This window comes from Rattus rattus, chromosome 2 (genome assembly GCF_011064425.1).
Source record: "Rattus rattus isolate New Zealand chromosome 2, Rrattus_CSIRO_v1, whole genome shotgun sequence".
Lineage (NCBI taxonomy): Eukaryota > Metazoa > Chordata > Mammalia > Rodentia > Muridae > Rattus > Rattus rattus.
The window spans coordinates 29,602,938-29,627,203 of record NC_046155.1 but is presented as its reverse complement, the minus strand read 5'-3'; the positions used below and the strand labels follow the sequence as shown (position 1 = coordinate 29,627,203).

The window sequence follows — 24,266 nt, the reverse complement described above, 5'->3', positions numbered from 1 at the left end:
AAACAGTTAATAACAAACTACTATAAAAAAAATACACAAACATAAAATTCAGTAACAAAACAACCCAATTAAAAATTGGGCAAAAGATCTCAACAATCATCAAGCAAGAAATACACATGGAAAACAATCTTCCCACAAGATAGTCATCATCCTTTGTCCTTAGAGAAAAGTAAATTAAAACAATGAGATAGTTACCTTAAATACCTATTAGAATGGTTAACATTCAGAAGATTGATACCAGATGCTAGCAAGGATACACTAGAACAACAGGAATTCACATTCTTTGCTATTGAAAGTGCAAATGATCTAACCCCTTTACACAACTGGCACTTTCTTACAAAACCAAACACACCTTATGCATATAAGGTAGCATTTACTCATTAGTTGTCCAAGTGAGCTAAAAACGTGTACACATAAAAGACAGTTTAAAGACATGAGTATGGTGTCTCCCAGCACTTAGGAGGCTGTGGTGAGAGGATGGTGAACTTAAGGTCAGCCTGGGTCAGTGAGTTTGAGACTAGCTTGAGCCACACAGTGAGAAAGGCCCTGTATAAATGGCAACAACAACAAAAGTAGAACGCGAACACTATAGTAGTTTCATAAACACTGCCAACACTTGGAAGTAATCACGGCATCCCTTCAGAAATTGATTAACTACAGCAGATCCAGACATCAAGACATGAAAAAACATGGAGAAGCCTTAAATACATTATTACTAGAAAAGATAAATACTATACAGTTCCAATTATATAATACTTGGAAAAGGATGGATTTTTTTGGTTTTGTTTGTGGGTTTTATTGTTGTTGATTTTAAATAGGGATCATGAGGGCTGGGAGAAGGAAATAAGTAGATACATAAACCACTGAGGATTACCTACTGCAGCAAACATTTTGTCTGTTATGGTCTGGGTCATAATGTTCCCCAAAGACCTAGGTGTTTTAGGCTTGGTTCCCAGAGCCTGATGCTACTGGGGAGTAGGAGAAAGTAGGGCTGGCTTAAGGAATGCAATTAGTCACTGGGGCATGCCCTTGAAAAAAGATATTAGGACAATAGTCTGTCCTTTCTGCCTTTCCTTCCCCTTCTGGGCTGCCACAAGGGGAGTGGCTTCCTCTGCCATGTAGTCCTGTGTGATTTCTCCACCGACCCCAAAGCAACAGGCCTTCCCAACAAGGACTCAAATCTCCAAACCCATAGAACGCAGGATGGCAAGCAGGAACACTAAGGTAATGTGGACTTTCTATAATAATCACTGGTGTGTGTATGTGCTGGGGTGGGGTGTGTGTGTGTGTGTGTGTGTGTGTGTCACTGGTTGCACCAAATGTGATATGAAGGGAAGTTATTGAGGGAGGCCCTGGCAATATTTGAGGATTCTCTGCTCTTGCTGCCTAATTTTGTCAAAAACCTAAATCTGCTTTTATAAATAAATTTAGTTTTAAAATAAAAAGCACAAAGATTTCAGTCAATACCTATTAAAGGTTACAAGATAGAACATAATAAAAACTACCAAAATTGTAACTTTATAAAGTTTTTAAACTACTCTGGAAAAACATGATACATGTAAGTAGGAATCCAGGGAGACAGTGTAGCACACAATCACATTCTAAACAATATAATAATAATGCATTTGGGCAGCTCTTCAATTCTCATTTTCATATTCATATCACTGGTAGCATGAAGGCTCCAAGCAATACAATAATGGAAAACACAGACGAGACAGACTTCAGTGTAACATTTGAAGGAATATGGGTAAGTAGTACCCAAAGAAGGAACATAGAGAAATGGCCTGACTGATACATTGATTATAGGGATTTTCTTTTAAAAAAAAAAAAAAAAATGTTTAAGCAAAAGAGCCCTTTGCTATGTAATATTGACTATCAGAAGATCTCAAATGCAACAGTGATTTTTCAGCCTTAACACTATAAATACCAAAATTTTTTGATATCTGTGGTTTCCAAATATTTCCAGTCACATAAGATTCACGGAAACTTGGCCAAATAATAATAAATCGTGCCGATAGTCTAAAGTACTGATTAAATAAGAGGAAGGTTTAGGTAAGAGCTCACACTATCAAAAACGGAAAAAGTAAAAATATACAAAATTCTTTTCCATGAAATAACCAGGTAATGGCAAAGAAATATAATTAGACTAACCTTCCCTTAGACAACAAGGAAATCTAAGAAATAATATTTAACACCCCCTCCAAAGCAACCTAATGTGGGCAAAAGTGAGAAAGTACCCTTGCTCGAAAGCAGCACCTTAAGCAGCCAGAATCTAAGGCTTGTACTGTGTTCAAGACACCCTGGCTAGTAAAAAATGAGATAGTTTTAAAAATAAAGCATAAGTGTAAAATTTATAACAAAAGCAGAAGTCCAAGGAAGAAGCTCAATACAGAAAACCCTAAAGATTCCACAACTAAAAATAAGTACACAAGTCAGTATGGTTACAAGATAAAAAAAAAATGCACAAAACCATTGTTTCTTTTGTTTGTTTTGTAATGAATGAGTTTATTAAATATATAGCAAATAAAGTTAAAAGAATAAATGGCAAGTAGTAGATAGAATCAGTGGACAGACAGCAAAAAACAAACAAAACAAACAAAAAACCATTGTTTCCTTACACTAAAAACAAACTGAAAGAAAACCTAAGAAAGCAATCCTGTTTATAGACAGCATCCGAGAGTAAAATAGTATATAAATGTAAGTGACCAGATTACACTGAAACGTAAGACCCTAAGCATGGCACAAATGGAAAGATATCCCATGTTTATGGACGACGAATTGACATTGTTTAAAGGCATATACTATCCATACAATCCCTATTAAAATTCCAATGATATGTTTCATAGAAATTTACAGAGCAATCTTAAAATTCATAGAGAACCCAAAGACCAAATAGTGTGAAAGCAATCAAAAGAAAAACAATGCTTCATTCACACTACCTGGTTTCACAGTATAGTGTATAGCTACAACAATCAAGACAGCACTATATCCAGACAGAAGCAAGGCATGGAGACCAATGGAACAGAAGAGAACCCCTACAGAGAAACCAAGCACCCCATCCTAACAATCCCATGCACTGTCACCTCACCCTTGATAAAGACTCTAAGACTGAACAAAAGGGAAAGCACCTTTTCAACAAATGGTGCCAGGAAAACTAGCTATCCAAATGGAAAAGATCAAACACTCATCCACAAAGGTCAAGTCGGGGCAAACTGGAGGCTTAAACACAGGGCCTGAAACAACCAATATCCTGATGAAAATGGAGGGAAAGCCCCCTGATACTAGTCTTGGTAAAACGCTTTGGATGGCACCAAAAGCAAAGAACCAAAGCACAAATAAACAGTGGGAGTACATGAATCTACAAAGCTCCCAACCAGCAAGGCAAACAGCTGATGAACTGAGAAGTCAACCTGTGCAAAGGGAGAAAGCACGCACCAAGTGCAGGTGCAAGGCACTCAGCAATTCATAAAGTCAACAGCAAGAAGAAAAACACATAGATCAGCGATGCCTGACCTGACATCCCCCCACCCCCAACAAAATTCAGTAAAAACAGCCAGTAGGCCAATAGGTACTCAGTATTGCTAATTAGCAGGGAAATGCACATCAAAGCTGTAAGACGGCTTCTGTACCTGTTAGGATGGTTATCACCAAGAAGTCAAGTGTTGGTGAGGATTTAGAAAAAGGAACTTCTGGAAACTGGTGAGACTGTGACTGACACAGCAACTACAGAAAACCATATGGGGTATCCTTTACAATTTTTTTTAAAGAACCAGATAGTTTCATAATCCTATTTTTTTAGTACCTGTCTGTGTGCACACTTAAGCACAGATATGGTATCACTCCAAACATGTACAATAGAAGGAATTGAAATCAGTATTTTAAAGTTATCTGTATGCCTATGTCATTACCTCAGTCACCACAATGTGGAAACGACATAAGTGATTGTCCACAGGGAACTGATAAAGGAAATGTGGTGTGGATACAATGGGATATTAAAGGGAATCCTGTGATATATATATACACACACTTGAAATTTGATCATCATCATCATCATCATTATACAATAGTAATATGTATGTTGGGCGGGGACCATGCATGTGCTATAATATGTGTGTGTAGGTCAGAGAGGCCCAAGAGACTTTTTAATATGTATGAGTGTGTGCCTACATGTATGTATATATGGGCACCCTATGCCCATAGAGATCAAAAGAGAGCATCGTCAGCACATTTACTGAGCCTGGGTCCCCTCCAAGAGCTTATAACCACCAGGCTATTTCTATAGCCAGAGGTAGATCTTAAGTGTTTCCATCACACATAAAAGAACTATGTGAGGTGGTGGCCATGCTTACTAGCCTGATTACAGCAATCACTACACATGTATATAAAACATTTTACCATATCTCATAAGTATTACAATTTTTGTCATATATATATACTTCAATAAAGCTAGGAGGAAAAAAACCCCAAAATAGTACTTCATCAATATATGAACCCTTCCAGTTATGGCAGGTAACAATGACTCACAGAGAAAGAGGTATTGCAACAGAAGCTGAAGGATAGGTAATATACTAATAATCAGACATGAGGCAAGAGAACATTCCAGGACAGGAGTGGCTCGCATATCAAAGTAAGAAGTTTGAACTTTATTCCTTAACAAAAAGTGAACCCTAGAAGACTTTCAGACATGTGGATTTATAAGGAAGGTCTCTGAAGGCAGTAACAGAATAGAGCTGAAATGTGACTGTTAGAAAAGAGGAGATAGAAATTAAACAGCCCTCCTGAGGAATGCAGCTAATTACGTACTTACGGCTTGGTTCTTGAGACATCTCCTTTACTGTGCTTTCCATGTACACATTAACAGGGATTTTTCACTATTAGCACGCATAAACAGAAATACAAGTTTCCGCTCAGGGATACTCAAATACATTATATATGAGATAGTGGTGATTTGCCAACTTAACTTTTTATTAGCAACCCACAGTGGTAACTCAAAAGACTTTCATTCTCTGGGTGTGATGGTGAGTTCCAGTTCAGCCAGTGATGCATAGTGAAACTCTGTCTCAGAAAAAACTAACAACAGAAGGCTTTCACGAATCACATTAACATACTTCATGGGGCAAAATATTTTCTCTATATAGTAGGCATCATCACTGCTTTCATGTGCTGCTATTTATGCTATCCTTTCCAACTACTATTCAAAAACTTCTGAAAGTAATTTAAATGTTTTGAAATCAGTGACCTGAAAATTTAGATGAGTACATATCTAATTCAGAATGGAAACATCCTAAGTATTTTAAGGTTCACATATATAGTCGTTCATAGTTACAGTTAAGGAGTCTACTAAAAGAGCATCCACGGTCCTCGTTATACTACAAAACGCAGTTCACCTCTAACAATGCTCATCTCAGGGAGCAGCTATAACCCCAAAGCTGACAATACTCTTCCTACAATACTCTTGTAGAAATATACTGTCCCATCCATGAAGCCCCACCTCTATCGCCTCATCCTAACATATATTCTAAATCTTTCTTTCTTTTGTTTTTCACTTACCTCGTCCTTCCAGCCCTCCTTCCTTTTCTTTGACAAGGTCTTAGCTAGCCCAGGCTGACCTCAAATTCACAGCATTTCCTGCCTCATCCTCCCAATCTCAAGTGCTTGGATGACAGGAGGGAGCCACCAAGCCACATTCTAAATATTTAAAAACAAACAAACAAACAAACAAACAAACAAAAACAGACACTTAGGGCTTCAAAAAGTATAGGTAACACTATTATAGACTTCGGTAGGTTTTTAAATTATTTACTTGTTTGTTGTTTGTTTGTTTAGTGGGTTTATGTGTGGGTGTGCAGGCACACATGCATGGCGCAAGCATGAGGGTGAGAACGACCTGCAGGAGTGACTCTCTCCTATTACTACGTGACTAGGGACAGAGCGCTCTTCCCACTGAGCCATGGGTTCAGGCCTGGCTGGCCCCTGGCCTAGGTTTCAGAACCCTGAATTAGAGTAACAGTGTCCAAAGGGCAAACCTCTACTACAACATCACACTGAAAACCAAGCAATAAACCCAATTTAGTGATGAAATGTGCTATTTTAATTATCAAAAAGTGAAGTGGATATCTATAGAAATGTTTGTTTATAAACAAACCAAACAGCACTAACATGTGTCTTTCAAATTTGGCTAAAAAATTACTCTGGACAGATATGACTCTAAAACACTGGAATGCCAAATAACAATTTAGTACATAATAAAGGTAGCTAGCTATAAGTGGTTCATAAAAGTTTACTAGAAGACCCATAAAATGTACTGTTATTTTTAGAGATTTTAGTCTGTTCCCATAGTCTCATGGGTAACCAAAATTTCACATATAGCAACTTTTTCAGACAAGCAAATAACCAGTTGAGACTAAACAAACATTTCTTTCAAAGTCAGTTTTCTCGCTCTCTTTTTTTAAAGATTTATTTATTTGTTTATTTTATGTGAGCACACTGTATCTATCTTCAGACACACCAGAAGAGGACATCAGATCCCATTACAGATGGTTGTGAGCCACCATGTGGTTGCTGGGAATTGAACTCAGGACCCTGGGAAGAGCAGTCAGTGCTCAGCCATCTCTCCAGCCCCCGGTTTTCTCTTTTAAAACTACTTTTTTCTTATGCATCTTTACTTTACTGAGTACTAACAAAATTTCAAACAAGCAAAATCTAATTATTCTTCTCTTTTTTAGTCAGTCTCTCTGCCTTCAAATGTCCTAAAGTGACATTTTACTTCAACTCTGTAGATCCCTTTAGAACTTAACAGTTTAAAAAATAAAATAGGGGCTGGAGAGATGGCTCAGTGATTAAGAGCACTGACTGCTCTTCCTAGAGGTCCTGAGTTCAATTCCCAGCAACCACATGGTGGCTCACAACCATCTGTAATGGGATCTGATGCCCTCTTCTGGTGTGCATGAAGACAGCAACAGTGTACTCACATAAAATAAATAAAATCTTTAAAAAAAAAATAAAATAAATGAATAAAATCAACACTCATATTCTCAATTAAGATATTTTAAACCAATCCATTCCAAATTATGGGTTTAAGTGATAGCCTCTTTGATTTACCTAGAGATAGTTTTGCTTTTGTAACCTAAACACTGCGTTGTAAAGTTTGGAAATGAGAAAATTAAATTGAATGTTCTCACAGGGTAAGAAAAGCTACAAGCATATATCTCAAGAGAAGATTTGGCAGGTAGAGCCTGGCACTGTTCCCCACTCACCTAGTCACATAATCAGACCTTAGAATCTGCTCATTTAAGCCTGATTTTCTAAGTAGCAAGGCTTGTGCTCAGAGTTTCAGGTTAACCAGCATGTAAATCTAGAGTGCCCTTAGGCTCCCTACGGTAGTCTAGAAATTCACATCACTTCATGCCTCTGAACCCATATATTCCCTGAAATCTACCCTCTGAAAAAGTTTTATTTCCCTATGTGTGATGTGTTGTTTTGTATGTATGTAAAATTCTAAGTTCTACACACTAGAGATCAGTAGTAACCAAAATACTTTCGTGAAACTCAGGAGTGTAGAGAGGGAGTTTGAAGGAAATGAGTAGGGGATGCTCAAATTCCATAACACTGCATCTAACACACACCACAATGTCCCTAAGACAACTGAGACTCATCTTAATGTTCCTTTCAGGGGGAGGTGAGGGGAAAGAAAGTGATCTGGCCTACCATGCCAAACTTACATAAATCAGATTTGTATCTTTTGAGGTTAAAATAATTAAAATGTTAGGTTTTACAAAGTGTTAGATTCAAACAAAACTACTAAAATTAGAAAACAATGTAAAATTCAACTTCTAACTATGCTCTTCCAAACAACCATTAACTTTAAATAGTTACACTAAATAAAAGTTGTTCAACTGCCACATATGTTGAAAATGGATCTCACTTAGATACCAACTTGTATATATAACGCACATATTTAAATTTTTTTCTCCCCCTCTCTATATTTAAATTTTTAATTAAGCACAGATCTGAGTATCATATTGCTGATGCTGTAACTGTTTAGTAGCCTGCGGTTTTCTGATACCTTTCTGAAAATTAATTGGATCAGCCAAAACCTAGTGACAAATAGTCTGATTTACAGCCTAACTAGGTAACAGTAAAAGAGAAACCTAAATTACTTAAATTCTAGCATCGGTTTTACCACAGCTGTGTGTGAGGACAGTCAAGGACATTATCAGCACTCCGTGGTAATAAGCAGAGATCTAAAGGGTTTAACCGAACCAAAACCAGTGTTTCATATTATCTAGCAAGGGCAAGGTCAACCAACCTCTAGTCTCTTTTCAAGAAGACCATCACACTGACATCGATTAGTACTGTCTCTTTGAATGGGGAGGGGGCAATCTTAAACTCAGACTTCTGTAATTTTTACAGACAGATATTCAGGCGCAACAAAGACCGGACGGGGGCTAGCCCACTCACCCCTCACTTCTCAAGTTAATTCTCTTATCTACTCAAAACTCAAGACACCGGAGAAAAAAAAAAGAAAACACGCCAGGACTGAAAGCAAAGAATTCTGACCCCATGCTCTCCCCAAGCCTTATTATTTCCAGGTGCTGCGCAGACAGATGTGAGCTCCTCGGCTCTCCACTATCCCAGCAGCTCTCCAGAGTCCAAGAGCAGCCAAGAAAAGGTCTGGAGTCCGTGATGTATGGGGGAAGACCTGGAGCTAAGTTACCAGACATCTACACTCAAACCCAACAAGTCTTAAGTTTTTAGAAATCAGTTCACACACAACAGGACTGTAAATTCTGACACTGGGTAAAGACCAACAGGCTTTCCGGAACTCCACTAAACAACGACCTTTAAAGCAGGGGGGAGCTGGGACGCCACAGCTGCCGGGAGTGCTGGGGGACGTTCCAACAGATCGGCTCGGCGGCAATGGGGGCAGAGAGGCAGGCAGGTCTGGGCTCGGCCAGGGGAGCTCCGGGCCTGGCGCGCGGCTGTGGGTGCCACGCGGGGACAGGGGTGCTGTGGAGACTGCCCGCGCGTGGCTCCATCCCGAGGGCGAGGGTCGCTCGGGGAAAGGCAGGACCGGCGGAGGTGGTTCCGGCGTAGTTGGGACCGGACCACCGTCGCCCGGAGGGAGTCCCGACTGGCCTGGGTCGCTCGGGGAAAGTCGGAAGCGGTCAGGGGTCGCTCGGCCGTAGACGCGCCAGTTCCAGGGTCACTTGGGGGCAATCAGGACGGTTCCGGGGTCGCCCGGGGTTAGTCGGGACCGGACGGTGGTCGTTCGGAGGGAGTCAGGACGGGGCCAGGGTCGCTCGGGGAAGAGTGGGGACTAGATCCGGGCCTCTCGGGGGAAGTCGGGACCGGACAGGGGCCGCTCGGGGGAAGTCGGGACGGCGGCGCCTACTTACTCGGCTGTACCAGATGCTGAGGCGGGCCGGGGCCAGCACGGCGAAGAACGCTCTCCGAGGGTCAGACTGGACATGGAGCGGCGCCTCGGCCGGGCTCCGCGGCGCGCAGAGCAGCCTCTTGGGCCAGCCGCTTAGGAAATACATGGTCCGCGCGCGGCCCCGACAGCCCCCGGCGGCCCCGGCCGCGTCTGTCACGCTCGGCGGCCCCGGGCCAGGCGCCCACCTCCCACACCGCCACCGGCGGAGTCGGCGGCGGCGACAGCGGCAACTCGGGGCATCTGCCCGGGGGCCGGGCCGGGCCGGGCCGACGCGATGCTGCGCGACGCAGTCTCGGACGCTGACCCGCCGAGGGTGGGGGAGGCGGGCGGCCAGTGGGCCCGCGGCGGGAGGAGCCCAGGCCGGCCCGCCCCGCTCGCTGCTCGCGTCAGCACGCCGCACGGCGCGGGGAGGCTCCTGAGGCTCCGCCCGGCTCCCTGAGACCGCCCCGCGTCAGAACGCAGGCCGCTGGGCTCGATGTGACTGCTCGGTCTGCCTTGCTGGCGACCTGGACCGTGGAGCTGGAGACCGGGATGAGGCGACAGGCTCGGTCAGTGATGGCCGGAGCGGCCGGGCCCACTTGCACTTCCCCTGGATTGGCGCGACCTCCCGGGCTGAAAGGGGCGGGCCGAGCGGAGCGCGCGTCACGTGACACCCGGGCTGAGCTTGGAGCTGGGTCTCTGCGACTCCAAGGCTGGGGTTCGAGTCTGTACCGACAGATCTTTTGTGTGCTGCGGTTTAAAGTGAGAGCTGTTGATGTCCCTGGCCTCACAGAGCTTACATTCTAGGCAGGCTCTTTAATTCAGTCACTAAACTGCGTAGCCCAAAAGTGCTTTAGTCTTGTCTTCAGGAGTTCTACGTCTAGTACAGTATACATTTATAATTCAGTTTGCATCTGTCTGCCTGTCTAGCAGTTATTAATGCTAGACGAAGCCAGATGGTGCCTTTTGCAGCCCCAGGAAACTGTTCTGGGAAAAAAAAATGGGCTTAGTTTTTGAGTTGGAGCCGACTGGAGAGAGAGAGAGCGCGTGCGCGCGCGTGAGTTGCTCAACTTTTGGACCTGGAACCTTAAAAATAGCTACAGCTTTTTGTTACTTTTTCAATGTTTAAAAGGAACAGCAACAAACAGTAACAATCCGGATTTGTATAACAATGTAACTTTCCGTAATTGTTTTAACACTTGCTTTTCCTAGAAGTTGACTAAAGATAATGCCACACTGCTCACCAGCCTTTTGTGCCCAAAGGGTCTCCTAGAGGCTGTCCTGGTGTGTCCCATAGGCCAACACAGCATCCCTGGAATGTCTTAAGCAGGGCAGACCTGGACAGTACTTTTTAGATGAAAAAATACTATTTTTTCTATCTATCAAACTTTTTTTTAAAGATTTGTTTATTGTATGTATACGAGTACACTGTAGCTGTCTTCAGACACACCAGAAGAAGGCATCAAATCCCATTACAGATGGTTGTGAGCCACCATGTGGTTGCTGGGAATTGAACTCAGGACCTCTGGAAGAGCAGCCAGTGCTCTTAACCACTGCGCCATCTTTCCAGCCCTTAACTTTTTTCTTATAAGGAATATTCTTGATCAGGGTTCGTGGAAACACATGTGTCTATAAACTGTATTGGAGGATAGGTCGATAAAATTTCCATAAAGACTAGTGCCACTATATGGTGTGTGCATGGAGAGAGAGACGGATATCCAGACCCCACTACATTATTTTCTAGGGAGACACGTTTTCGCCTTAAAATATACCTCATAAGCCAGGCACTATGGAAACCTATTGTATTGGCTATCCTTGGTAGTCAGCTTTTCACTACATCTGGAATTAAAATGGAAGTGGCTGGGTACACGTGTGAGGGATTTTTTTTTATTAAGGCATTCGAAGTTGGAAGACCCACTTCTAATCTGGATCTTCTGAGGTAGGACTCTAGGCTACAGCTTCTGTTGGCAGCCTGTATACAGGAAGATAGGAGTTTTTGCTCTCTTCCTGTTTGTTCTTGCTCTCACTGGCACATCTGTTCCTTCGATGAAATTAGAGCCTCCTTCTTTTGGGACTCTGGTGTATACTGAAGACCAGCTGAGACATCCAGCCTTATGGACTGAACAACTACTGATTCTTAGATCTTGCCTTGTTAGACAGCAAGTGTTGAACTAGCTGGATCACAGCCTGTAAGGCATTCTAGTGAATCTCAGATAGATGGATATAGATGGATATAGATAGATGGATGGATGGATGGATGGATGGATGGATGGACAGATATAGTTTCATTCTATAAGTTCTGTTCTTCTAGAGAACTCTAATACTCCTGCAATCCCTGTACTTGAAAGAAGGACACAAGAATTATAAATTCCAAGCCAGCCTGACCTAATGGGTAAATAAACACACTCTTTTTTTTTTTCCCCCCTTTGGAGCTGGGGACCGAACCCAGAGCCTTGTGCTTGCTAGTCAAGTGCTCTACCACTGAGCTAAATTCCCAACCCCCAATAAACACACTCTTACACACGTGATACACCACAGAAGAAAAATATAGATTTCCTCCAAAAAATAGAGCTGTCTTTACTTAGGATGGCATATTTTATAAAAATAAAATTATGTTGGAAAATGTCTTATAAATAAAAGTATGTTAACTGTATTATGAAGTAATAGAAATGGTTTACACATATTTTATGAAATATTCTATGCTTATGAAAAAAACACGTTTTAACAAAAAGAAAAAATATAACAAAATATTGATGTTTTCAAAATCCCTTTAAGTGTAGGCATTTGATATATTTCCTTTGGGCTTTTTTTGTATCTCTCCAAATTATGTTTAAGGAATTCATGTTACTTGCATAATAAGACTATTTATAAATAGTAACCTCGTTAATGGTTGAAATGTTCCACTTGACTTGCTTCAAGTAGGGCTGTGCACCACTGGCAAATCAAAGATAGCAATACAGTAATGTGGAGTTTCAGGCACTGGCTCAAGAGTAACGAGAGAAGGATTAGTAGAAAATAATTAGTGACCGGATTAAAAGTAGGCTCTGTGTATTCGCATGTAGTCTCAGGCTTTTGAGACAAATCCACAGATAGATTTTGTTTTTGTTTTTCTTTGTTTGTTTTGTTTTTTGGTTCTTTTTTTGGAGTTGGGGACCGAACCCAGGGCCTTGCGCTTGCTAGGCAAGCGCTCTACCACTGAGCTAAATTCCCAACCCCTAGATTTTGGTTTTAAGCATCCCACTTGTACTGTCTGGGGACCCCCATAAGAGCCTCTGATGCTAAGCACTGATGGGGTTTGTGGCTCTTCATTATGCCTTAGCATCTGTTTTACTACACTGTACCACGTGCACTTGCTTCTGGGGTGGACTCACTACTTGTACTTTCTGCAGACTGGTAACTGAGGTGCGTTTTGCTTTAAAACAACATGGAAGTGATCAGGGTACATGAGAAAGTAAGTAATAGACACGAAACAGGATTGCTCTGAGGTTACTCAAGCTGGATGATGAATTCTTGGGAATTCATTATGTTATTCTCTCTCCACTTTATCTTTCAATTTTTGCCAGAGATTTAATTGAAAATATTACAGCATAGGGGAAAGATTCGGATTCGACCTGGAGCTCTGAAATTAATTCCAGCTGTAGACTGAGTGATTCGTGGTCTGGACAGACTCCCAAAGGCCAAAAGCTTCCCTGATCACTGCTCCAGTTGGCAGCATGAACCTGGGAGAATGGAGCCCAAAAAAGAAGCAGACGAAAGTCTCGTGCAATAGCCAACTTTATTCAGAGAATCAGGTAGTTTATACTCTGAGGGTTAGGAAGACTCACATGAGTAAGGTGTTCATCACAAGGACAAGACACGTATGGCAAAAAACATTTTTTTCCATAGAGTCATAGGAATAACAGTGGAAGTAAACACTCCTGTCTGCTACACCTGGGAGGAACATGAAAACACGTTCCAAGGACAATTCTGTGTTGTGAAAAAAACAAAACAAAACAAAACAAAACAGGTCACGGACTCTTGTTTTCTCACAGGCACTAGGCACTCACATTCTCGAACTGTGTTCTAGCACCTCCACCTTTTCATTTTTTAATACCACGTTATGCAGAGTGGTTCTGATTTGAGATGTAGATAGACCTAAATGTCATTTGATGCCTGAGTGTCCTATAAGCAAGCAGGTTTTGTTAGAACAGTGAAAGCATTGTGTGTGATTCTCTGCCACCAAGAACAGAGATCCAAACTATGCCCAGTACATTGCATTATTATATCGATCAGAATAGAGACTAGCTTGAAATGAGACACATAGGATTAGTAGTTCTAGTATCTTGTAGAACATAAGCCCATATCTGCCTTTAATAGGATACACGTTACGATGTCCCGTGCAAATGGGAAGTTATTTAAATCTCAAGGAAAAATTAAACCATCCCTTCATCGATGGATGAATGAGTCTATTATGGTCCCAAGGTCCAGGCATAAACACCAGTCATTAGTAAAGTAACTTCTCCCCTGGCACATAGGATCTTAACTTGGCCCCAGGTGGGCAGGCTTGATCTCTGATGGTATGGTTGATATCTCCTTTTGCCCTTTAGCTGGGAATTTGCTATCTTTCTGATGGCTGCGCCGTCTCCTCACCCCTTACTGTCCAACTTGATGGCCCAGGGCTGGAGGAATTGAAGAGGAACCCATAATGTTTCAGTAGGATCCATCTGCAGTGACAGACACATACCCCTCCCCAGTTTCTTCTGTAGAAGTAAAAATAGGACAGGTTAATGCACCAGCTCATTTCTGCAGTGAAAGCAGGGAGGTTAGCATGTGCACAAAAATGAGTTTACTGCTGGAGACAATACTATAACATAAGCAGAATCTGAAATTATATTTAGGGGGCTATGAATTAACCAAAATAGATGAATCAGAACAGCCAGTTCCACCTGTTGGGCTGAAAAAAGTATTAATAACTTGATGACTATCTGGACCATGAGTCCCTCCTATTCCGTTAGATGAGCATCAATAAAAATAAGTATGGGAGAAGGTTGGACCATTTTTGTGGTCACAAATTCAATTCCTATGAGGAAAAATTGCATAGTTTTCCAGCCGGAGAATGACTTCCTCTCCTTCCACAGTAATCTTCAAATGAACTTTGAAAACCCATAGGGTTCTGTAATACTTTTTAAAAGTGGATTGTTAAGGATAATGTATTGCAGTAAAGATCAAACCTATATAATAACATCAGGTCCTCCCCAGATTTACTGAGTAAGAAGTGTCAGGTAAGCAGTTAGTAACCAGTCATGGCCTTCTGGTGTAAATATCTATGTTCCAAAGGTTTGTTGTCTTGTGGTATACTACCCGTGGGAGACAATTTAGAACATAAGTAAGCGCAAAGTCAGTCAAGGATCCATTGGATACACAAATGCTTCTTTTAGTCTGGATTCAAATAGCTGTAGTTCTTTTCTTGCCTCTTAAGATAGGCAAGGACCGTTCAACACCATCTCTCCTAGAGTTTTAAGTAGATTGTTTAGTGCAGATAAGCACTTTGATTTTGCTGGAATTGCACTGGAAACACCAAGCATATCTTAGGAGGCCAGGGAGGAAGTGATAAACAAGTCTCTTTTCCCTGCCAGGCCCTACTGTGCCTATGTAAAGTTAGCTTTCTCATAGGCTCTTATCAAAAAGTGGAGAGAATTCAGTATTAGACTGAATATAAAATTCTTCATCTCATGTTTCAGTGTCTTGTTCAAGCAATGGAAGGTAAGTATTTCTGTGCTCCAGAGAAAACGGTGGCAGGCATAGGTGGTGTCATTTCTACTTTTGACCTTGCCTGCACAGGGAAAAACCTCCTGTGTTGCCTTTTTTTTTTTTTTAAATCAATTTTAAGGTTTGACCATCAAGTTTATATTCATTCAAAGAATTAGCCATGACTTTGTTGTGATTAATATCCCCATCTTACTGAAGACAGTAATAACAGTAACAAATCAATGCCCAACTGTCTTAGTTAGGGTTTTACTGCTATGAACAGACACCATGACCAAGGCAAACTTTTTTTTTTTTTTTTTTTTTTTTTTTTTTTAACGAGTATTTTTATATACATTTCAAGTGTTATTCCCTTTCCCGGTTTCCGGGCAAACATCCCCCTCCCCCCTCCCCTTCCGTATGGGTGTTCCCCTCCCCACCCTCCCCCCATTGCCGCCCTCCCCCCAAAAGTCTAGTTCACTGGGGGTTCAGTCTTTAACAGGACCCAGGGCTTCCCTTCCACTGGTGCTCTTACTAGGATATTCATTGCTACCTATGAGGTCAGAGTCCAGGGTCAGTCCATGTATAGTCTTTTAGGTAGTGGCTTAGTCCCTGGAAGCTCTGGTTGCTTGGCATTGTTGTACATATGGGGTCTCGAGCCCTTCAAGCTCTTCCAGTTCTTTTCTGATTCCTTCAACAGGGTCCTATTCTCAGTTCAGTGGTTTGCTGCTGGCATTCGCCTCTGTATTTGCTGTATTCTGGCTGTGTCTCTCAGGAGCCATCTACATCCGCCCTGTTGGTCTGCACTTCTTTGCTTCATCCATCTTGTCTAATTGGGTGGCTGTGTATGTATGGGCCACATGTGGGGCAGGCTCTGAATGGGTGTTCCTTCAGTCTCTGTTTTAATCTTTGCCTCCCTTCCTGCCAAGGGGGTATTCTTGTTCCCTTTTAAAGAAGGAGGAAGCATTCACATTTTGATCATCCGTCTTGAGTTTCATTTGTTCTAGGGATCTAGGGTAATTCAAGCATTTGGGCTAATAGCCACTTATCAGTGAGTGCATACCATGTATGTCTTTCTGTGATTGGGTTAGCTCACTCAGGATGATATTTTCCAGTTCCAACCATTTGCCTACGAATTTCATAAAGTCGTTGTTTTTGATAGCTGAGTAATATTCCATTGTGTAGATGAACCACATTTTCTGTATCCATTCCTCTGTTGAAGGGCATCTGGGAACTTTTCAGCTTCTGGCTATTATAAATAAGGCTGCGATAAACATCGTGGAGCACGTGTCTTTTTTATATGTTGGGGCATCTTTTTGGTATATGCCCAAGAGAGGTATAGCTGGATCCTCAGGCAGTTCAATGTCCAATTTTCTGAGGAACCTCCAGACTGATTTCCAGAATGGTTGTACCAGTCTGCAATCCCACCAACAATGGAGGAGTGTTCCTCTTTCTCCACATCCTCGCCAGCATCTGCTGTCACCTGAGTTTTTGATCTTAGCCATTCTCACTGGTGTGAGGTGAAATCTCAGGGTTGTTTTGATTTGCATTTCCCTTATGACTAAAGATGTTGAACATTTCTTTTAGGTGTTTCTCAGCCATTCGCATTCCTCAGCTGTGAATTCTTTTGTTTAGCTCTGAACCCCATTTTTAATAGGGTTATTTGTTTCCCTGCGGTCTAACTTCTTGAGTTCTTTGTATATTTTGGATATAAGGTCTCTATCTGTTGTAGGATTGGTAAAGATCTTTTCCCAATCTGTTGATTGCCGTTTTGTCCTAACCACAGTGTCCTTTGCCTTACAGAAGCTTTGCAGTTTTATGAGATCCCATTTGTCGATTCTTGATCTTAGAGCGTAAGCCATTGGTGTTTTGTTCAGGAAATTTTTTCCAGTGCCCATGTGTTCCAGATGCTTCCCTAGTTTTTCTTCTATTAGTTTGAGTGTGTCTGGTTCGATGTGGAGGTCCTTGATCCACTTTGACTTCAGCTTTGTACAGGGTGATAAGCATGGATCGATCTGCATTCTTCTACATGTTGACCTCCAGTTGAACCAGCACCATTTGCTGAAAAAGCTATCTTTTTTCCATTGGATGGTTTTGGCTCCTTTGTCAAAAATCAAGTGCCCATAGGTGTGTGGGTTCATTTCTGGGTCTTTAATTCTATTCCATTGGTCTATCTGTCTGTCTCTGTACTAATACCATGCAGTTTTTATCACTATTGCTCTGTAATACTGCTTGAGTTCAGGGATAGTGATTCCCCCTGAAGTCCTTTTATTGTTGAGGATAGCTTTAGCTATCCTGGGTTTTTTGTTATTCCAGATGAATTTGCAAATTGTTCTGTCTAACTCTTTGAAGAATTGGATTGGTATTTTGATGGGGATTGCATTGAATCTGTAGATTGCTTTGACCAAGGCCACTCTTATAAAGGACAACATTTAATTGGGGCTGGCTTACATGTTCAGAGGTTCAATCTATTATCATCATGGCAGGAACATGGAAGCATCCAGGTAGGCAGGATACAGGCAGAGCTGAGAGCTCTACATCTTCACCTGGCGGCTGCTAGTGGAAGATTAACTTCCAGGCAGCTAGGGTGTGGGTCTTAAAGCCCACGCCCACAGTGACACACCTACTCCAATAAGGCCACATCTAATAGTGCCACTCCCTAGGCCAAGCATATACAAATCATCACACCAACTGCCCCAAAATTGAATGGGGACCTTTTCCCTTTGTTATTGTTGCCTCTTCAATATTCATTCGGACTCAGTTCCTTCTTGTGGGAACCAGAGACTATAATCGTGTTCCTCCTTCCTTTAGAAACGATGCACAACCTTGACACAAGGCAGGGCCTTCCCTGGCTTCTGCTCCATTATTCTCCGTCACCTGCTTCTGTAAGGGTCCCCACTCTCTTATAGCTGACCTCAGGTCCCTGATTTCTGGAACTACATAGTTACTGCTTCTAGAGGCAATGGGGCTTAAGAGAATGGAGCTGATAAGTGGGGCAGACTAAAGCCTCACGCGATAGCCAACTTTATTCAGAGCATCAGGCAACATATACTCCGAGAAGTGTGTTGGGAAGACACACACTGAGTAAGATGTTCAATTACAAGGACAAGCCACACATGGCAAAACCATCTTATTCCACAGAGGCGTACGAGTAACAACATCGGAAGTAACTCACTCCTATCTGCTATGCCTGGGAGGAGCATGGAAACACATTACAAGAACAATCTTGTGTTTTGAAGAAACTGAGGTCACATAACTCTTGTTCTCTTGGAGTTTTCTCACAAGCACTTAGAATTCTCACAGGACAGGACTGAGTTCCAACACTTCCCAATAGCCTTGTGTTGGCATCTATCTCAGTGTGGGCTTGAAAGATAGCTCAGTAGCTGGGAGCACTTGCTGTTCTTCAAGGACCCAAGTCCAATTCCCAGCATCTACAAGGTGGTTCACAGTCATCTAACTCCATCCATTTCCAGGGAATCAAACGCCATTATCTGGCCATCATGGGCACAAACATGCTTGTGGTACACAGACATCCCAGCAGGGGAAACACTCATACACATGAACAGAAGACTGCTTTGGTGACTGACCAGGGAAGGGGCACCGGGAGGATAATGCTCCCCCGTCAGCTGGTCTCTAGTCTGCTTCCTTAGATATGCAGCACAATCTTGCCATGTCAGAAAGCTGCTTGCTGGGTCCAAGGGTGATTTCTTCACATGTACTCTTGTCTGGTGCAAGTCACGTACCCAGTGATCACCTGGGCTTCTCCCCCAGGGTGCAAATGTAGGGAATACTGGCAGATTCACTGTAAAAGTGAAACTATCAGTATCAAACAGTAGACCTGGAACCGACTTATATATAGTTGCTACTTTGTCCCCATTACTACTCACGAATCACAGTTAAATATTACTTGGCATCACTAGTGTATCATAAAGGCAGAGAAGCATATTAATAAGTCTTAGTGAGGCTTATAATTAATTAAGCTTATATTTAATAAGCAAATGAGATTTTGGGGAAGGGATATTAGCACAAAGTAGAAGATAAGTTTAAAAAAAAAAAAGCTATTGTTTATCCTAAGCAAGTGAAAGAGAAAGTTAATTCCCCCTTTCCTCACTTTTGGTCATTTGCTTACTTGTGACAGGGTCTTATGTAGCCTAGGCCAACCCCAGACTGACTCTATTCCTGCTTCCACCTCCCAAATGCTATGACTACCGGATCCAGCCAACTACACCCAGCTTTATCTCTAGGAAAGAAAAAACTGGCTGGTAACAGATTTAAGTTAGCCAACAGCAACAGTCAGTCTGTTTGGTCATGTCTCAACCAACTTTCCAGTCTAAAAAATGTTGGACTTGAGTGCCATGTGTATTCTTTATTAAAAAAAAGAATAAAAGGGTGCATTTTTAACCCTTGTTTTAGACACTGTTCTGTTGCTGTGCAGAGACACCATGGGCAAGGCAATTTATAAAAGAAAACATTTAATTTGGGGCTTGCTTACAATTTCAGAGGTGAGTCCATGATCATCATGGTGGGATGCATGGCAGCAGGCAGACATGGCACTAGGAGCTGTATACTTCCGCATTGAGAACACAACTGCAATCATGAGGCAGAGAGCAAACTGGAGTGGTGTGGGCTTTGAGATACCAAAAGTGACACACCTCTTTCAACAAGGCCACACCTGCTACAAGGCCATACCTCCTGACCAATCCTTCCCAAGTAGTTCCACTAACTGGGGACCAAGCATTCAAACATATAATCCTATGGGGAACATTCTCATTCAAACCACAACATCCCTATAACAGAAGAGTTCATCATAAATCTTTAGATACCCCCTCTCTCAATCTTCTCTCTGCCTATTTATTTAGCTAAAAGTTTGCTTCTGTTCTGTTATCCCTGTATTGCTTGAGGTAAATATATCTACTTGTAACAAGCCATTCCAGATTATTATGGGTTGGCTTCTGTCCTGCTCTTACCAATTATTTATATATTTTCTAGGAGTGAAATGTGAGGAAACTGGTCTTTGAGGATTGCAGAGACATTCTTGTCTCAGGTGTGTACCTTTAATTCGGGGACTAGGGTGCTTGGCTTTTGCAGTCACCAAAGCCTCCATGAGTCAGTGACTCAGCGTCCTTTGTCTTGAGAACTCAGATTGAATTTCACAGGGTGAATTTTGAAAAGGGGAGGTGTGTTATTATACAGAGAAAACTTAAAGAGAATTATTGTGCCGAGGAAGTGGGCAGAGTTCCTATAGGTAGAATGGGTCCCAAGAGAACATTGGCTGCTAAGAGGCTTTGTCTAGAGGTTAATATGGCTTGCCACAGAGGAAGTAAATTGGCTTTTGAAATGACAGGGCTGAGATGGAGGGAGGTGACCTGGTTAGCCTAGCTTACCTAATCATACATCCCACGAGGTGTCTATGTGCCTCTCAATCCCAGTAACTGGATTAAGGTTCTTATAAACACCTCCAAGGACCAGTGAAGTATCAGCTTGGGCACAGCTTCCAGGCAGCTACACTCATTAGGTTGTTGTACCAAAGGAGAACAAACAAAGGTCAAAGAACACAGACCCGTGTGTATGGCCAGGGCACTCTGCCCTCTGGCCAGGCCAGAGCTGTCAATGGAGCCAAGGATCCTTTTGGCTGCAGCAGTAGGGATTGTTTGCAAAGTCCCTTTGCCTTAACTGCCTAGCAAGCTTCTTTTTCTCAGCCTCATCACTAGGTTTAACATGATTATTCAGAAATTATAAGTTCCAAGGAGTACGATTCTAGAAATATACAGTTCTCATAAAAAAACAGACCAACTCATAACATTAATTATACATCATGTCTTATTGTTGCGGTAAAAATAAGAAAGGGCAGAACCAGTTCCCGCGTGTACCCTGGCAGTTATGGCCATGCTCTCTCACTAGTTCTAGCTCCATCCGGCCATTGGAACTTGCGCTGATTTATCTCAGTGGCTCCATGCTGTGCCCAAGTACTTTCTGACCTGCTGTCCGAGAGCCATTCCAACACAGCACCCTGTCAGGCTGCCCCACCCTCACTCCCGGCTCTCTTGGCTGGTTTCCACCAAGCCAGGCATCCCAATTCCGTGGGGAGCCTGGTGCCTTTGGCTACCATACACTCTCTTGAACTCAATTAAGTTTCCACATGAAAGAACACATCACACAATATCCTCTAATCCGATCGATAAGATATAATTTTCCCATCTGGACAACACAAAATGCCTTACACCCATCCCTTAATAGTCATAATAACCTGTAACACGTGCAGAGAGGAATCTTAACATCCGCCGCCATGTTCTCTCAGTTCCCTCTTCCTCACTCGAGTCTCTAAAACTTTTCTCCTGCCCTTCCTTCTCATCCAGGCCTTGTTCTATCCTGTACCTGCCTTCATCCACATAATGACATCAACCTACATTTTATAACATCGAAACTGTTGTAAAGCGACTATTGTGTTCTTTTATCATTACCACCTTAGTTACTTACAGTTTTATTATTAATAATCTAAAAACTACTTAAGAAAGTGGACAGAGTGCTGCATACCTGTAATTCAGCAAGAAGATCCGAAGTTCCAGGCCAGCCTGTGCTGTGTAGCAAGATCCTGTCTCCAAAATAATAATGATAGCAATAAATCAATAAATATACAGCCTTATATTTTAAGTTTACAACTTGGTAGTGCAAGTGTGTTTACACTGTGAAACACCTCCAGAACCTTTTCATCTTACAGAAACAAAAACCCACACTTGCAGAACAAAAGTCTCGTTTTCCTCCTCCCCAAGACTTTAGCAAACATCATTCTATTTTCTGTTTCCATGAATTCGTCTAAGATACTTCACATAAACAGAATCCCACGATAGCTTGTTGCACTTAAGATAGTGTCCCAGCCATGTAGCCTGTGAGGAGTTACTTTTGTTGTTGTTGTTGTTCTAAAGACCTAATACTATCCCATCCGGTGTGTATGTCGAGTGTTATTAACATATCCTCCATCCCTAGGTGTTTGCATTCCGTCCACCTCTGGTTACTGTGAGGAACGCCATGCACAAGTATCTGAGATTCTGATTTATATCCTCTGCTCATATACCCGGATCATGGGATAGTTCTACTTTTTTTTTTTTTTTTTTTTTTAGGAATTACCATTCTGTTTTTCATAATGTCGCACTGTTTTACTATCCCATCAGCAGTGCTGGGGGAGGAGAGGTTGCAATTTTCCATTTTCATCAGCATGGTTTGCTTTTAGTTGTGTGTGTGTGTGTGTGTGTGTGTGTGTGTGTGTACTCATGCAGGTGTGTATCTGTCATGTAGTTCTCTGTGCGTTTGTGTGTGTATGTGTATGTGTGTTTGTGTCTGTCCTATATGTGTATGTGTGCATGTGTAGTGTGTGTGTGTCTGTGTGTCCTATATGTGTATATGTGCATGTGTGATGTATGTGTCTGTCTGTCTGTCCTATCTGTGTCTGTGTGTGTGTCCTATATGTGTAGTGTGTGTGTCTGTGTATGTGTGCATGTGTCTGTCCTATAAGTGTCTGTGTGCATGTGTAGTGTGTGTGTCTGTCCTATATGTGTCTGTGTGCATGTGTAGTGTGTGTGCCTATGTGTGTATCCTATAAGTGCCTGTGTGCATGTGTAGTGTGTGTGTCTATGTATGTATCCTATAAATGCCTGTGTGCATGTGTAGTGTGTGTGTCTCTGTGTGTATCCTATAAGTGCCTGTGTGCATGTGTAGTGTGTTTGTGCGTGTGTGTGTCTGTCTGTCCTATATATGTGTGTGTCTGCCTATATGTGTCTGTGTGCATGTATACTGTGTGTGTCTGTCTGTCTGTCCTATCTGTGTCTGTGTGCATGTGTAGGTAGAGGCCAGAGTCAGGGTATGCTCTGTTACTCTTATTTGCTGGCACAGTCTCTCAGTGGACCTGGACCTCACCATCGCACCACACCCAGCCTCCACGTGGTGGGCGGGGTTAGAGGGCAGGTCCTCACACTGCTCAGCAGGTACTTTACCCCTGAGCCATCTTCCTAGCCGCCACATTTGGTCTTAATAGTGGTCTTCCTACAGGTATTAAAAACTAACCATCCTTGTGGGTTTTACTTGTGTTTCTTTGATGGTCACTGATGTTGGGTATCTTTTCATGTGCTTGTTGACCACTTCAAAGACATGTTATTACAGGTACAGGGTAAACAATGCTTTATTAAAAAGAAAAAAAGCCACCACTGTTGTCCTACAAGACTATGGTAGAGCCGAGAAGTTCCTATCACAGAGTGACATGGTAATATACTATACTGTGTATATATATACATATACATATACATATACATATACATATACATATACATATACATAGTGTTTACTTGTATGTCTGTGAGGTTGCTGTAAACAAACGCGCTCCCAGTTGTTCCTATAAGTACAGGCCATATATTATGTACCAAGCATGGTCTTGGTAATTATAGCAACAATGTTCCTTATTTATTATTGGCAGTGCGTTCCTCTTTTATCAGAGCATATCCCTCCTGCTTATTAAAAAGATCCTATAAAACAGTATGCTGTATTCTCCCAGCACCAGCCTCCCATGTCTTCTCTTTACCATGTCTTTTAATCTTATCAAAAAGCCACATGCACAGAGTGACCTGTACCATCTAGGTTTAGGTAAGCACACGCTATAGTGTTCCCACAGCAATGTGAACCAAGGCTATCACCTTTCATGGGCTGTGACACCAGGAGACCTGCACAAAATGCCACAGGTCAAGAGTTAATCTCTGAGTTCTGGAAGATGCAAGTTTAGAGGCTCATCAAGTTGTCATCTTCTCTCGCTTTCCACCTTTTCTTCCGAGTCAGGGTCTCACTGTGTAGCCCCCTGGCTAGCCTGGAGCGTGGTATGTAAACCAGGCTGACTCCGATTCACAGAGATCTCCCAGCCTGCCGTCAGTGCAGTGGCATTAAAAGATAGTTACTCTTTTATAATCAAAGAGTTGAAAGGACCTTACGAATTTGACTTCTGAGAGCAGTCTTGAGTGTTAGAATCAATTTCCATGCACTTTAGACATAAAAGGATCATTTATAAAACCGAGTGATCAGCGTAAGTGGAACAGGTCTCTACAACTGAAGGAAGTACATTTAATTATAAGTGCTAAAAAGGGAGTGT

The 24,266-nt window shown here is 42.2% G+C and overlaps 1 protein-coding gene across 2 annotated transcripts in view; it reads right to left on the bottom strand.

Annotated features, from left to right (window-relative positions):
- The window catches only part of Ric1 (RIC1 homolog, RAB6A GEF complex partner 1), a 90,749-nt gene extending 80,990 nt beyond the window's left edge, over positions 1–9,759 (bottom strand). For both annotated transcript variants that reach the window (XM_032891780.1, XM_032891779.1), the window contains exon 1: positions 9,399–9,759. In XM_032891780.1, the coding sequence (XP_032747671.1) occupies positions 9,399–9,542 (144 nt within the window). In that variant the 5' untranslated portion in view covers positions 9,543–9,759. The remainder of the gene's footprint in view (positions 1–9,398) is intronic.
- Between the last annotated feature and the right edge of the window lie 14,507 nt (positions 9,760–24,266).